This window comes from Strix aluco, chromosome 20, assembly GCF_031877795.1.
Source record: "Strix aluco isolate bStrAlu1 chromosome 20, bStrAlu1.hap1, whole genome shotgun sequence".
Taxonomy (NCBI): domain Eukaryota; kingdom Metazoa; phylum Chordata; class Aves; order Strigiformes; family Strigidae; genus Strix; species Strix aluco.
The window spans coordinates 5,388,788-5,400,946 of NC_133950.1; the positions used below are offsets into that span (position 1 = coordinate 5,388,788).

At 41.8% G+C, this 12,159-nt stretch overlaps 1 protein-coding gene across 4 annotated transcripts in view; it reads left to right on the top strand.

The window, feature by feature from the left end:
- PNPLA7 (patatin like domain 7, lysophospholipase) overlaps positions 1-12,159 on the top strand; it is a 132,046-nt gene that overhangs the window by 63,608 nt on the left and 56,279 nt on the right. For all 4 annotated transcript variants that reach the window (XR_012625885.1, XM_074846622.1, XM_074846624.1 and 1 more), the window contains 4 exons: positions 210-270; positions 2,355-2,504; positions 11,369-11,432; positions 11,942-12,110. Coding sequence is in view for 3 of the 4 variants with exons in the window: in XM_074846622.1 (XP_074702723.1) it covers positions 210-270; positions 2,355-2,504; positions 11,369-11,432; positions 11,942-12,110 (444 nt within the window). In the remaining variant the exon portion in view is untranslated. The remainder of the gene's footprint in view (positions 1-209; positions 271-2,354; positions 2,505-11,368; positions 11,433-11,941; positions 12,111-12,159) is intronic.

Sequence of the window (12,159 nt, forward strand, 5' to 3'; positions counted from 1 at the left end):
TACAATAAGGTAAAATAAATCAAGACAAATGATCACTCACCATACATTACAGTCAGGAAAGAAGCTATGGTTGTAGAACCTTGCTCTGTATGGTTCAACTTAAGATAAATTCTTACAAAAGTTTGAAAGTCTCCATTTAGATGCACTATTTTTAGTATATTCTGCCTGTATGTTTGTTTCTTTTCTTTTTCTTTCTCTCCCATTGCTAGGTTGTGACTAGACTTATTCACTTGCTGGGCGAGAAGATTCTTGGCAGTCTTCAGCAGGGAGGTAAGACTCATTCCTGGACTACTCCCATTGATGCTGGTGCTTCCTTGGAGCTAGATTAAATCTGTTAAATCTGGAAACAGAAAGTGCATAATTGAAAAGAGAATTCATTGCTAAATATTTCAGCTGTTGTCACAAGTGAATGGTGATTTTATTATATATATGTGTACAATTTTTTTTTTTGGCGGAGCATAGTTAATTAAGTGTGGGAATGGAATGATTTGCAACTGAGATAGAAAAGTCCTGCTGCATATGTGTGGTGAAATTTCCTTGAAATGTCTTGCAAGAGAAGAGCTCAAAGGGAGCATTGGAAATAGCAGCTGTAATAGGCTTGAATCAGATAATCATGCTGAGTGGCATCTGCATGTAGACTGACTTAATATGTCTGTATTTGCATTATCTTAATGAATTGTCCGAGAGGAAATGGTCTGCTATGGATTGGTTCTTAAGCTTTGTGTATGTGGCAGAGGCAAAACAAAGTCTATTTGCTGATTGAAGTGAGTAGGAAGAAATTTTCCAAATTTTCCTGAGCAGCTTTTAAAAGAAAACAGATGCACGTTAACTACTGAGAGCCTTGTGGGGTTCTTCGCTGTTGAAGGTTGGTTGATTTTTGTTTGGTTGGGGTTTTTTCAATTACTTTTATTGCTATTTTTGCAATATTCCAAGGAGACTGAAAATGAGGTAGCTGGCTCATGTTTCACAGCAGTGTTGGGGAGTGAACCTCCACGTCTGCTCTTTCTTTACATGCCCAGCTTTCTGTGCACAATCAGGTGTGTACGAATCTCTACTGATAATGTACTTCAACTTTCGTGCATGCTGAAATGCCTTTGTGGCCTAGGGCAGAGTCCGCACTGCTTGGGAAATAGGGCAATCTGCAAGCTGGAGAAAGTGGGAGGAAAATCAGTGTCAGTAAGAGGAGTTCAATCAGAGAATCACCACTGAAGTTCTGAGGAGGGAAGGACTGGTGGAGATGAAGGAGTTGAGCAGTGATGTGTAGCTTGTTTGAACCTACAAATATCTTCTTGAAGATCACCAAAAAGAGTGGAAAACTATCTAATGTTCTGTACAGAGCTATTTTAGAAGACTTGAAATGAATAACTCAATCACTGAATATATTAGAAAAAAGTTTATCTGATATTTCTTTGTGTCCTGCAGTGTACTGTCGATCCTGCATATAGCCTTTGAATGAGTTTTCATATCAAGTACTTCCATATGTCCATCTCAAGAGTTCATCTTAATGGTGTATCTTTGCTGGGTGAAATAAGATAAGCAGGATGTTAAACCCTAACTTAGATGATGTTTATTGTGTACTGAGAGCTGAGTGTTAGCGTTAGCAGCAAAGTAAGGTTGTCTGAGAAGGCTTAGGTAAAGAGGAAGAAAATAGTATAAAAACCATTTGTAGAGCATCTCTATCATTGTTCTTTTCATGAACTAAGCTATCTAGGAAGATCTTAATCTTCATTACATGTATCATCACATGCTTCTGTCAAAAAACGCTTTCCTCTGCCCATACTCTTTGTCCTTAGCTTATTATGTTATATTGGAGGTACTTTCACAGTTACTCTGCAGCTACTTCAGAGGTTCCATATTTTATTTTAAAACTCTTAAGGACATATCTGTAAAGCTCCACATTTTCCCATCGTGGAGAGAAGTGAAATAGATGGAGATACACATTCCCTATAGGAACTCTGTTATTTAAGCTAATTCCTCTTGCGGGCTAAATCAATGCCTGTCTCAAAGTTGTGGCCCTTCAAAGTGATTCAACGTGCCTTTTGATCTTTTCCTTAAGAGGTCAAGTAAATGTGCATTGCATTTAACCTGTTCCTGGCATCCAGATATTTTTAATGTTGCCTAACTTCTACCCATGCGGGCTATGTCAGCAGCCAAAAATGATGGAAACTGATCTTCATCCTCTTATGAACGAAATATGTGGGAACTCTTTCCTTTCATGTGATGTGGACGATGTTACATTTATCTTAGGTTAAGCAATTCACTGATCCTTTCCTTGCTGCCCAGCAGTTGGAAACAATGAAATGACACCTAGCTTTCTGGGTTGGCTGATGACAAGTTTTTTTGTTTTTGAACAGGTCATCCTCTTGGATTACACAGCTCGAGTAGCAAGTGGGATGCTGGAAATCCTGCCAGCAATCTCTCCACAGTAGCAGTTATGCCAGTGTCTGAAGAAGTGCCACTTACAGCTTTTACTCTGGAGCTCAAGCACGCTCTCAGCGCTGTGGGTAAGAAGTGCTTACATTTTACTGCATCACGGGAAATAAATGCTGCTTATCTTTTTGGAGAGGTATGGCCAGGCACCTGTCATTAGTCAAAGGTGGATTCATGCTGCATTAGGAGGGGTAGTGGTACCACTGCGCTCAGGATCAGCCTTTTTCATGACTTCTTGCTTCTCTGTCCCCATGCCTAATGTGCATTTAATTTTAGTGGAAAACTTTGTGGCCTTAATGACACAGAAGTATTGTCCAATCTGTCTGGCCTGTTGCCTTGGCTGCCAGCAGCACTCCTAAGGCTGCAGGCACTCCAGGGGACAAATCCCCCCACCAGCATGCCGTTCCCACAGTGCCTGTCTGAGAGTCTGATCCTCTCTCTCCTGTGTGAGAGTCATTCGGGATTCCTCAATCGTACAGCTTCATCCACCAAAGGATTTCTGGTGCAGTTTTTTTTGTTGAGGTAGTGCAGTGAGTGGTAAGCATAAGCCTTGATGAAAGAGGCTTGTGGAGGAGTTCCAGGTTGGCACTGGAAGGCCAAACTGAAGTCTTAAATCATTGTCCCATTTGTTGCCAGTTTGTTTGTCTTGTGCTCACAAAACCATGTATTCAGCTCACAGCTGAGTTATCAACTGCTTTATCCACTGGTGAAGTTGTGTGTGCAAGTTCCACTTGCTCACGAAACCATGTATTTAATTCAGTTCAGGCTCGGTACTACAGTGTGACATTTCCTGAACATCCTCCTTTCATCCTCATACACTATCGTAGATCTCTTGAGTAAACCTCCTGTAGTCCTTTGATGAATTGTTAGTCTGCTATCTCACGGCTTATTATTTTGAAAAGTACAGGTTACAAGATGCTTGAGGTATAACCACTTACATTTATTGGTTATTTCCATTTTGACCTTAAGGGTATCTGGAGCTGGCACTTATTATTCTGCTTAAAAAAATCTTCTAGGTGAGCAGGCACACGAAAAAGCTGTTGACGCTTGAACTCTTTACCCTTTTGAAATATGAGTTTTTGTGCAGCTTTTGGTGGAGATGTGTTACAGTGAGAACTAATTTGTGGGCGTTTGAAGATTCCTCTTATTTTGAGATGGCAGAAGAATTTTATATCCATAACAGAGCACAGATCTCAGCTGTAGCTATATTGCTAATGGGTACTTCTTATGGATTGTTGCCAGCTTGTTTTGATGTGTGACAGCACTAGGAGCCTTTAAATAAAACAAACAGAAACTTAAGTAGGTAGATGAACTATTCAGAATAAAAATAACCATTCTATTTGAAAGCAACTAGAAGGTGACAAACGAGGGGTTTTGTTATGATCGCTTGGCCTTTCCTCGTTCACCCTTCTTTTTTCTTTTCTTTTCCTAAACTGACGTCTGTGTAGTGCTTGGCAGCTATAGATGGTACTATACAACCTTGGCATCTGAAGTTCTTGCCAAAATGGAGCAGACGGCTGCAGTGGGAAGAGGAAAGTGTTGTGTGAAAACACAGCTAGCCATATGGTTCAAAACACAGCTGGTAGCCCAGGCTCTCTGGCCTTGATAGCCTCTGTTTGTCGGGTCAGCCTATTGCTTATTCAGCCCCACAACGCCCCGAGACAGTGGTTAACCTTCTGCCAGTGCTTTGCTGTGCCTGTTTACGTACTGTACAGTGCGGAGGGGATTTTTTGTGCAGGCTGTATTATTTTTTTTTAATTTAGCAGAAGCAGCATTCTCTTGTGTTGGTTGTTTTTTGGTTCTTTTTTGTAGCTTTTGTATTTTCTCCTTTGTAGTGTGGCTGTAAGTTGTTTGGGTATTCCTTACTGGGTCGTGACAAAGTGCTGTGAGCAATCTGCCAGATGGTGCTTTGCTGTAAGAAAAGGACTGGTTTTTGGAAGGATTTTTCTTCTGATTTCTTGCATCAAAAAATGAAATGAGTAGTAAAGTCGGTGTTACTTATTTTTAGATTGTCTTGGTATTCACCTCACCATTAGAACTGTGTCCATTTTACACGTGGGGGAGTTGAAACATTATGTGAAAAGATTTGCAGTAGGGCCTTGGTGAGCAGCTGGTGTATTGGAGCTCCCTGCCTCTGCCACCGAAGTGCTTACCCACTTCCAATGTTCAGATTGGCTATTTAGCACCTGGGGTTTGGGGGTGAACTGTGATTAGACCTTAAATGTATTTATGGAAATGAGAGGTGTTATTTAACGTGCTTGAGAAGGCTTAATTGCAAATCTTTCTCATAAGGAAGTCTCTTCCAGTGTATGTTCCTAATTTTGAAAATAAGGGGGTTTGCTGTGTAGATTTGCTGCTATTAGCACACTTTTGTGGTTTATTCTTTTAGTTTTTCTTGAGCCAACTTTTTTTTTTTTGTTATAAATTGTAATCAGATGTTGCCATGTAACACTTGACTTAACATTTGATCCATATTGTTTCATTGCTCTGGGCTTGAAATATGTTCCAGAGCGGTGGAGGGTAGTCTTAGTGTGTGGGGTGAAATTACAACTTAAGGAATTTTTTACAATAATATCTTCCTCCTCCTGTTAATATTAACTTAGATAAATATTGCAGTGGTGCCTCGAATCCCCTTGCTGCAGGTTGGAGTCAAGAGGATAGAAGAAATTAGGAGGACCTGGGCAGCAATACTGAGATCACTGCAAGAACCATCATGAGGTATCAGCAGTTCTTGGGGACACCCTGCCCTCTGCGGGCTGACCCTCACCCTGGGACAGTGGTTGGGATGCAGGCTGGGTTGTAACACAAGCTGCAGAATTAGGTTAGAGGATGGTTTTTCTTTTCCTGGAACTGGCATTAGAAGGCTATTGGCAGTGCTGTGAGTTGGAGCTGGTTGCAGGTTAATCTGTTTTAACAGGATTTTATTTTTGGTAATTTTTAACTGCTTCCATCGTATTGAAGGAGTATAAAAATAGTGAAATAGTGACTAATAGAATATCTCAGTCTGATAGTGGAAGCTTCATAATGCCATGAATTAATACAGAATTGGAAAAGTATTCAGTCTTTTTTTTTTTTTTCTTTTCTTTTTCCCCTCCAAAACACTTGTGCCTGTAATAAGAGAGGACTTACTGGTTTGGTTGCTTGATTCTGTTGTGTGGGTTTACTTATATTTTTTGAATTTTTTTTTTTTTTAATTTGCGATGGGAACACCTCGTGTGACCAGGCTGCTCTCCATACTGGACTTTCTGGGCCCCAGAGCACGCTGGCCTGGCTGGCCAGGTTGTGCTTGCATGCTGCATGCAGGGAGCATCGATCTGTGGTACCGCCCACAGCTTTATTCAACCAACTTGTGCTGGTTTCTTTGAGATTTGGTGTTTCTGTGGCTTATGATAATTCAGGTATTGTTTCTGGACAGTGTGTTTGTGTCCCAGTTTAAATACTAAGGGATGTTCATGTTTCCATGGAGTTTGTTCTGCTGAAAGCTGGATGGTGAAGCAGTGACTTGGTACCTGGTGGCAGTAACTCTACATGAATCTGCCTTCATCTTGAGACAGGTATGAATGTAAAACACGATCTGAGCATTGAGGAGAGAGCAGGGAAGTCCTGCAGAGCATGGTGAACCAGAGGCTACATCACTGCTCCCTCACTCCGTTTGCTTGTGTGCTTCAGAGTGAAAGCCCTTTCTTTGAATCTTAGTCTTTGGGTCTCTGAAAAAAGAGGATGTAGAATATAAAACTTCCAAAAAGCAGGGACAGAATTTTCTGCTTCTGAACTGGAATGAAATGAAGGTGGGCAAAAGTTTCAGGTTAGGATAACCGTGCTGATGAATTCTGGTCAATGTTTGTGATGTCTATTTTTATTATTAATATTTTTTCCCCTTACTCCTGGTAGAGCTGAGAACATCTCTTATCAAAAAGCTCTTCTGCAGTATTCAGATTTTTAAAAAGTGTTTGCCTAACTATTTTTTGTTCCTTTACTGAGACCAGCTAAATGATGCCACATGGTTATGTGAATTCTGATTATATGTGGGAGCCCTCTGATTGTACATAATCTCAAACTGAAGTAGAGAGGGATTCAAATCCAACATATGTATCTCCTTCCTTCCTTTCTGCCCTTTAAATAAAAGCTTTCTTTTAATTTTTAAAAATGTATAATGTATGGGGAAGCTCACTGAAATATCTTTACTAATAATTTATTGGAGCTTTTAATTGTAGTTCTGCCTGAGTTTCCCCTCCTTACACACAGATTAGATTTAAACGTTGAGTGTTTAGGGTGGTGTCTGGACCCAGGCACAACTTGTTATTTTGTGCTGGACGAGATCTTCCGACACTGGGATATCAAAGTTGTTAATCAGTTCTGTCTCTTTGACACATAATTTTGTAGACTTTTATTAGGCCAAATATAAATTCTCTTCTGATGAAATCCAGGCAAGTAAGTTTGCTGTGCTAAAATGTTTCTACAGTGCATTTTGTACTGGACGTATCTTTTTGTGCAAGTAATTTTTTCCAGGTGAGATGGATTTGCAACTATTTCTAAGGATCAGAGGTCACTCCTTGACTTCTCTCAGCAGCTTTTTGACTATGTTTTATTAGACTTAGAACAAGGATATCTGTATTCCCACTCCTGCATATCTTATGAAATTGATGTTATGTGGAAAATAATTACCAAAGTGAGTACCGTGCTCATCTTCGGAAGGAAAGGAAGAGTTTTAGATCTCATGTGTGATGCTTAAGCCCCTTTACTGGGGCAGGATTTGAGCTCGGAAGCCTTGTGGAAGGGCTGTCTCAACACTTTTCTTGAGTGCCTTTATTCCTAAAAGATAAAATGAACTAGACCTGTGATATTTGCCAGCAGTTTTTTCTCCTCACTTCTCTTTCACGGAATTGTAGTTCTGTACTGAAAAACAGATGACTCTGGAGTACCAATTTAGATGCTCCATGAGGTTTCCCCATGAATCATGATCCTCTGTGCCTGGGGGTAAGCTATGCAGTTTTCTCACCTGAAGCGCATAAAAGCTGGGATTCAGAATCCCAGTGAGTTGGCTGAAAGAAAAATCCTCCAGGGGCTGTTAAAAGTCACCACCTCTGGCTTGAGAAATTCATGAACTGCAGATTGCTGGAGGCTCAGAGAATATCATTACGTTTTCCTTGCTCTAACACTCTTCCCCAGCAATCTGCTGCTGGTCGAAGTCAGAGACACACTGTTGGGCTTAGATAAATATTTGATGTTACCTCAAATCACCTCTCCTATGTTCTTAACTTCAAGCTATTCACCCCATGTCTAATCCCACAGAAAGAGAACAGTCCCTGAGGGGTACAGGCAGCTGTTGGAGGACGGAGGGATGTTTTCATGATGCCAACTGCAGCTGGAAATTGCCTGCAAGGCTGGTGTCAGGTGTGGCCAGAGCATCACGAGCTGATGGTGTGTAACTGTGATAGTGCACGCTGAGGATGCACCACCACGTTGTCTTGGTTGCTGCTGCCTGCTGGTGTGGCTGTTGGAGTGCTATGTACTGGAGTGATTTTTTTAATACTTTGTTGCTCTCAGCAGTTTAGTTTAAATAACACTTTTGGTCATTCTGTTTTATGAGAACGCATATGTTGGTGTTCTTGATCGCATTAATGGATTTATTTAATGGTTGATTAATTGGGAGTTTGCTAGAAATTGGAAGTGTAGCGCAGATGGTTGTTATTTCTGAAACAAAACAGAGTCAGTTCAGTTGGAAGCATCACTATGTTCTGTGCTGGGGGTGAAGAAGGGTTTGGGTGTCTTTGTCCTGTGCGGAGGGGGTGTGTGGAGGGGGTGCTGGGCAGCCTCCTCCCGAGCCGGCACCGCTGTGTGTCTGTCTGCACACGCCTCTTTGTGTCATGTACTGTGAACTGCTTCTTTCCCAAATATAACAGTGAGGTGAGTGCACGTGGTTTCTGAACTCATACGCCTCTCCAAGGCTCTACTGATGCTTGATGGGGATGTGCTGTCCCCATTCAAGATGTCTGTGGGTGAACTTGACTAACATAAAGATGCTCCCCAGCTCTACGAAGTCTGCCTCTCGCCTTGTACAAAAGGTGTTCTGGCTGGCAGAGTCACCGTGTTCCATGGTTTCACCTTAGGGCATGGGCCCCAGTGCATCAGACCAGCATGATGCACTCCAAGCTCCTTTGCTGATGTTCTTGGGTCTGAGTGACGGGGTGCAGGGAGGCAGCAGGCGAACGCAGAGGTGGAGCACGCTGTTCCCTCCTCGGCGTTAGTCTCTCTTACTTGACATTTTTATTGTTTTCCTCGGCTCATTTTGCATTCCTGGCTGTTTGTCTTTACCTACTAAACTTCCACCACTGTCATAAAGCTTTGTAAGTCACATACCCTGGAAGAATATTTGGTCTACATATCATTTCTGTTTTGCTGAGAGCTTCGACACATTAATGAACGCAAATGATAACTCTGCTGTTGAATGCTTTTTCAAAAGCCATCTTCATCACATACAATGTCATCAGTATTTCTTCTGGGAGATCTCTTTTAATCCCTTTATGCCATCCGAAGTTGTGCTAGACCAACTGTTTGTGAGGCTGGATGGTGAATCAGATCAAAGAATCTACCAATGTTAAAAATAAGGTGGTAAAAAACCCCCCAGGCATCGGGTCTGCTCCCTGCAGACAAGCACAAAGGAGGAGCAGCACAGATGCAGGAGTAAAGGGCAAGTTAAACTAGTTTTGCTCTTGAAATGCTTATGAACTAATATGGGACTTGTTGCTTTCGTAGGAACCAACTGCCATAAACTTTATTGGGGGATGGGGAAATTAAATTCTGTGCTTTCTAACCAGCTTTTACTTTTTATATTTTGGTCTTTGCTTATGGGATATTTCTGTCCATTTTTGTTTGCTCTTCCTTCATCATCAGTGTAACAAAGAGCAAACATTATTTGGGTGTTTGAAACTAGAAGATGAAAAATTATACTTCTGAGTTTTCTTAAGTCTAACACCAAAGTGTGTTGAACCAGAATAAAGTCTTTGCAGGAGGAATCGAGCGTTGTGGGGGAAGTGAGTTGGCCCTGAAGGTCAGGACGGCCGGCTCCAGGTACTGTACTTGTGGTTTGCACTTTTTGAGCATCGAAGTGTGAAATTGCGACCTTTTACCATGTTGTTCATTCGTGGTCCCTTAATTTTTACTGAACACATTAAGCCGTGCTGCTTTATGTGCCTTGAGGAACTTCACGTAATTGTTTTGTTATTTTGTATATAAATTTCAGTTATTTTAATAATGAAAAAAAGACGGATTACATAATGAAAATTTTAATAGAAGGTGACCGCTCTTTCATGTTTCGTAAATGTGAATTTCTCAGAGACAGATGTTTTCTTCAGGTATGAGGTTAATCCCTTAAGTTTTGTTTGCTTTTTTGTATCTAGCTGCCGTTATTCTGCAACCTCCACCACATATGGCATGTATTGCTGCTGATGAAGTAGAATTGCTGATAAGAAAAATAAGGTTTCTTGCAGGCACTTTAGTTTATGTGCACCAAAATTCATCTTGGGTATAATGTTGTTGCCAGGTGTGTGTGTTCGCTTCTCTTTATAGTGGAAGTAGTGTGAGTTGGACTGTCCTGTAGTTTCGGGAGTCTCTTCCTCCTCGGGGTTGGTAGTGGTAGGGGTTCCTGTTGGCGTGTTGAATAAGAAGTAGGACTACTATAGAGAGCTTTAGGATTCATCTGGGGAGTTGGTTCAGTGCAGGATGAATAAATTTTGTATTTCAACAGATCAGCGAAATAGCTTTTTTTCTTTGAAACCAGATTCCTGGGCTTTCTGTGGTTGCAAAAGGTACGTGATATTCTGCATGTTGTGTTTGTGAAAATGCAGCTGCAGTAGAAACATCCTACGTGACACTAGGGAATGCGATGAGAAGTGTTTCTTTCTTTTGTTCTTACTCTTTCTTTAATTCTTTTTCTTTCTTTCTTTCTTTCTCTCTTTTTCTTAATTTTTTGAAGCACCAGGGGATTGCAGCACTGTATAATCTCTACAAACACAAACCCACCTTCTTAATATGATTGACTTTGTAGAGTTGGGCTGATGGTTGGGCTTGATGATCCCAAGGGTCTTTTCCAACCTGAATGATTCTGTGATTCTGTGAAAGAGAGCTTGTAGGTTATAACTAATGTAGAATCACAGAATCGTCTAGGTTGGAAAAGACCTTGAAGATCATCCAGTCCAACCATTAACTCAACATCGACAGTTCCCAACTATACCATATCCCTAAGTGCTATGTCAACCCGACTCTTAAATACCTCCAGGGATGGGGACTCCACCACCTCCCTGGGCAGCCCATTCCAACGCCTAACAACCCGTTCTGTAAAGAAATGCTTCCTAATATCCAGTCTAAACCTTCCCTGGCGCAACTTGAGGCCATTCCCTCTTGTCCTATCGCTTGTTACTTGGTTGAAGAGACTCATCCCCCCTCTCTGCACCCTCCTTTCAGGGAGTTGGAGAGGGCCATGAGGTCTCCCCTCAGCCTCCTCTTCTCCACACTAAACCCCCCCAGTTCCCTCAGCCGCTCCCCATCAGACCTGTGCTCCAGACCCTGCACCAGCTCCGTTGCCCTTCTCTGGACACGCTCGAGTCATTCAATGGCCTTTTTGGAGTGAGGGGCCCAAAACTGAACCCACTCATCGAGGGGTGGCCTCACCAGTGCTGAGTCCAGGGGTGAGATCCCTTCCCTGTAACAGAGCTGTAGGAATATGGAGAATGGGAAGATGTTATTGTAGGTAAGTGTGACAATTTTTGTGAAGACTTTGTGCCAGCTCTTCTGCAACAACCCTGATCAATACACGGTTCCATCATGATCTTCAGAGCAAAATCACAGAACTGCGTTTGTTATAGCTGTATTTTTCTCAATACAGTTTGTCAGGAGCTGAATAGCAGGGCTTCACATATGGGACTTCTTGTTCTTCCAGGTCCTGCTTTGCTGCTCACCAGTGATAACATCAAACAGCGACTTGGTTCTGCTGCGCTGGATAGGTACCTGACCTCATTATTACTTATGAAAAAATGCAGAAAGATACTATACTGGTGTTATAAATATACAGTGTTTGGGAATAAAATCCTGTGTTCTAACGTATATTGTGCCTTCTCATCAAGGTGTTTGAGACAACAGTGTTTCAAGAGTATTTGATACAAACGCTGGTTCTTTTTTCCATAGTTACTTGCGAAATTGGAAGAGCTGAATTGTTTTAAGTGGGTATTGTGTACTCAGGGGTGCCATGGAAGTCTTACTGAAGTTAGGTGTCACTGCATCCTCTTTCCTCTGTGTATATATCTAATGGTGTAAATAACAGAGAAATAAAGCAAGCATGAGCCTGGAAATGTGAGCAGATAAGATTCTTAGACTGGACGAGGAAGAGATGCAGGTCTCTGCCCTTTGGATTCTGTGCCTGATTAAGATTTGATTATTTAAGATTTCTTTCTACTCTGTTAGGAGCTGTGGTATAAAACCGTTTGAATTTAGTTTTTTCCTTTTCTGTCCCCAGTATCCATGAATACCGACTAACTAGCTGGCTGGGACAGCAGGAGGATATTCACCGTATCGTACTCTACCAGGCAGACAGCACCCTTACTCCCTGGACTCAGCGCTGCATCCGGCAGGCTGACTGCATCTTGATCGTCGGGCTGGGAGACCAGGAGCCTACTGTTGGAGAGGTGTGAAATAGCTCCTTCCCATATTTGCAGTGTTAACAGTCCAGGTCAC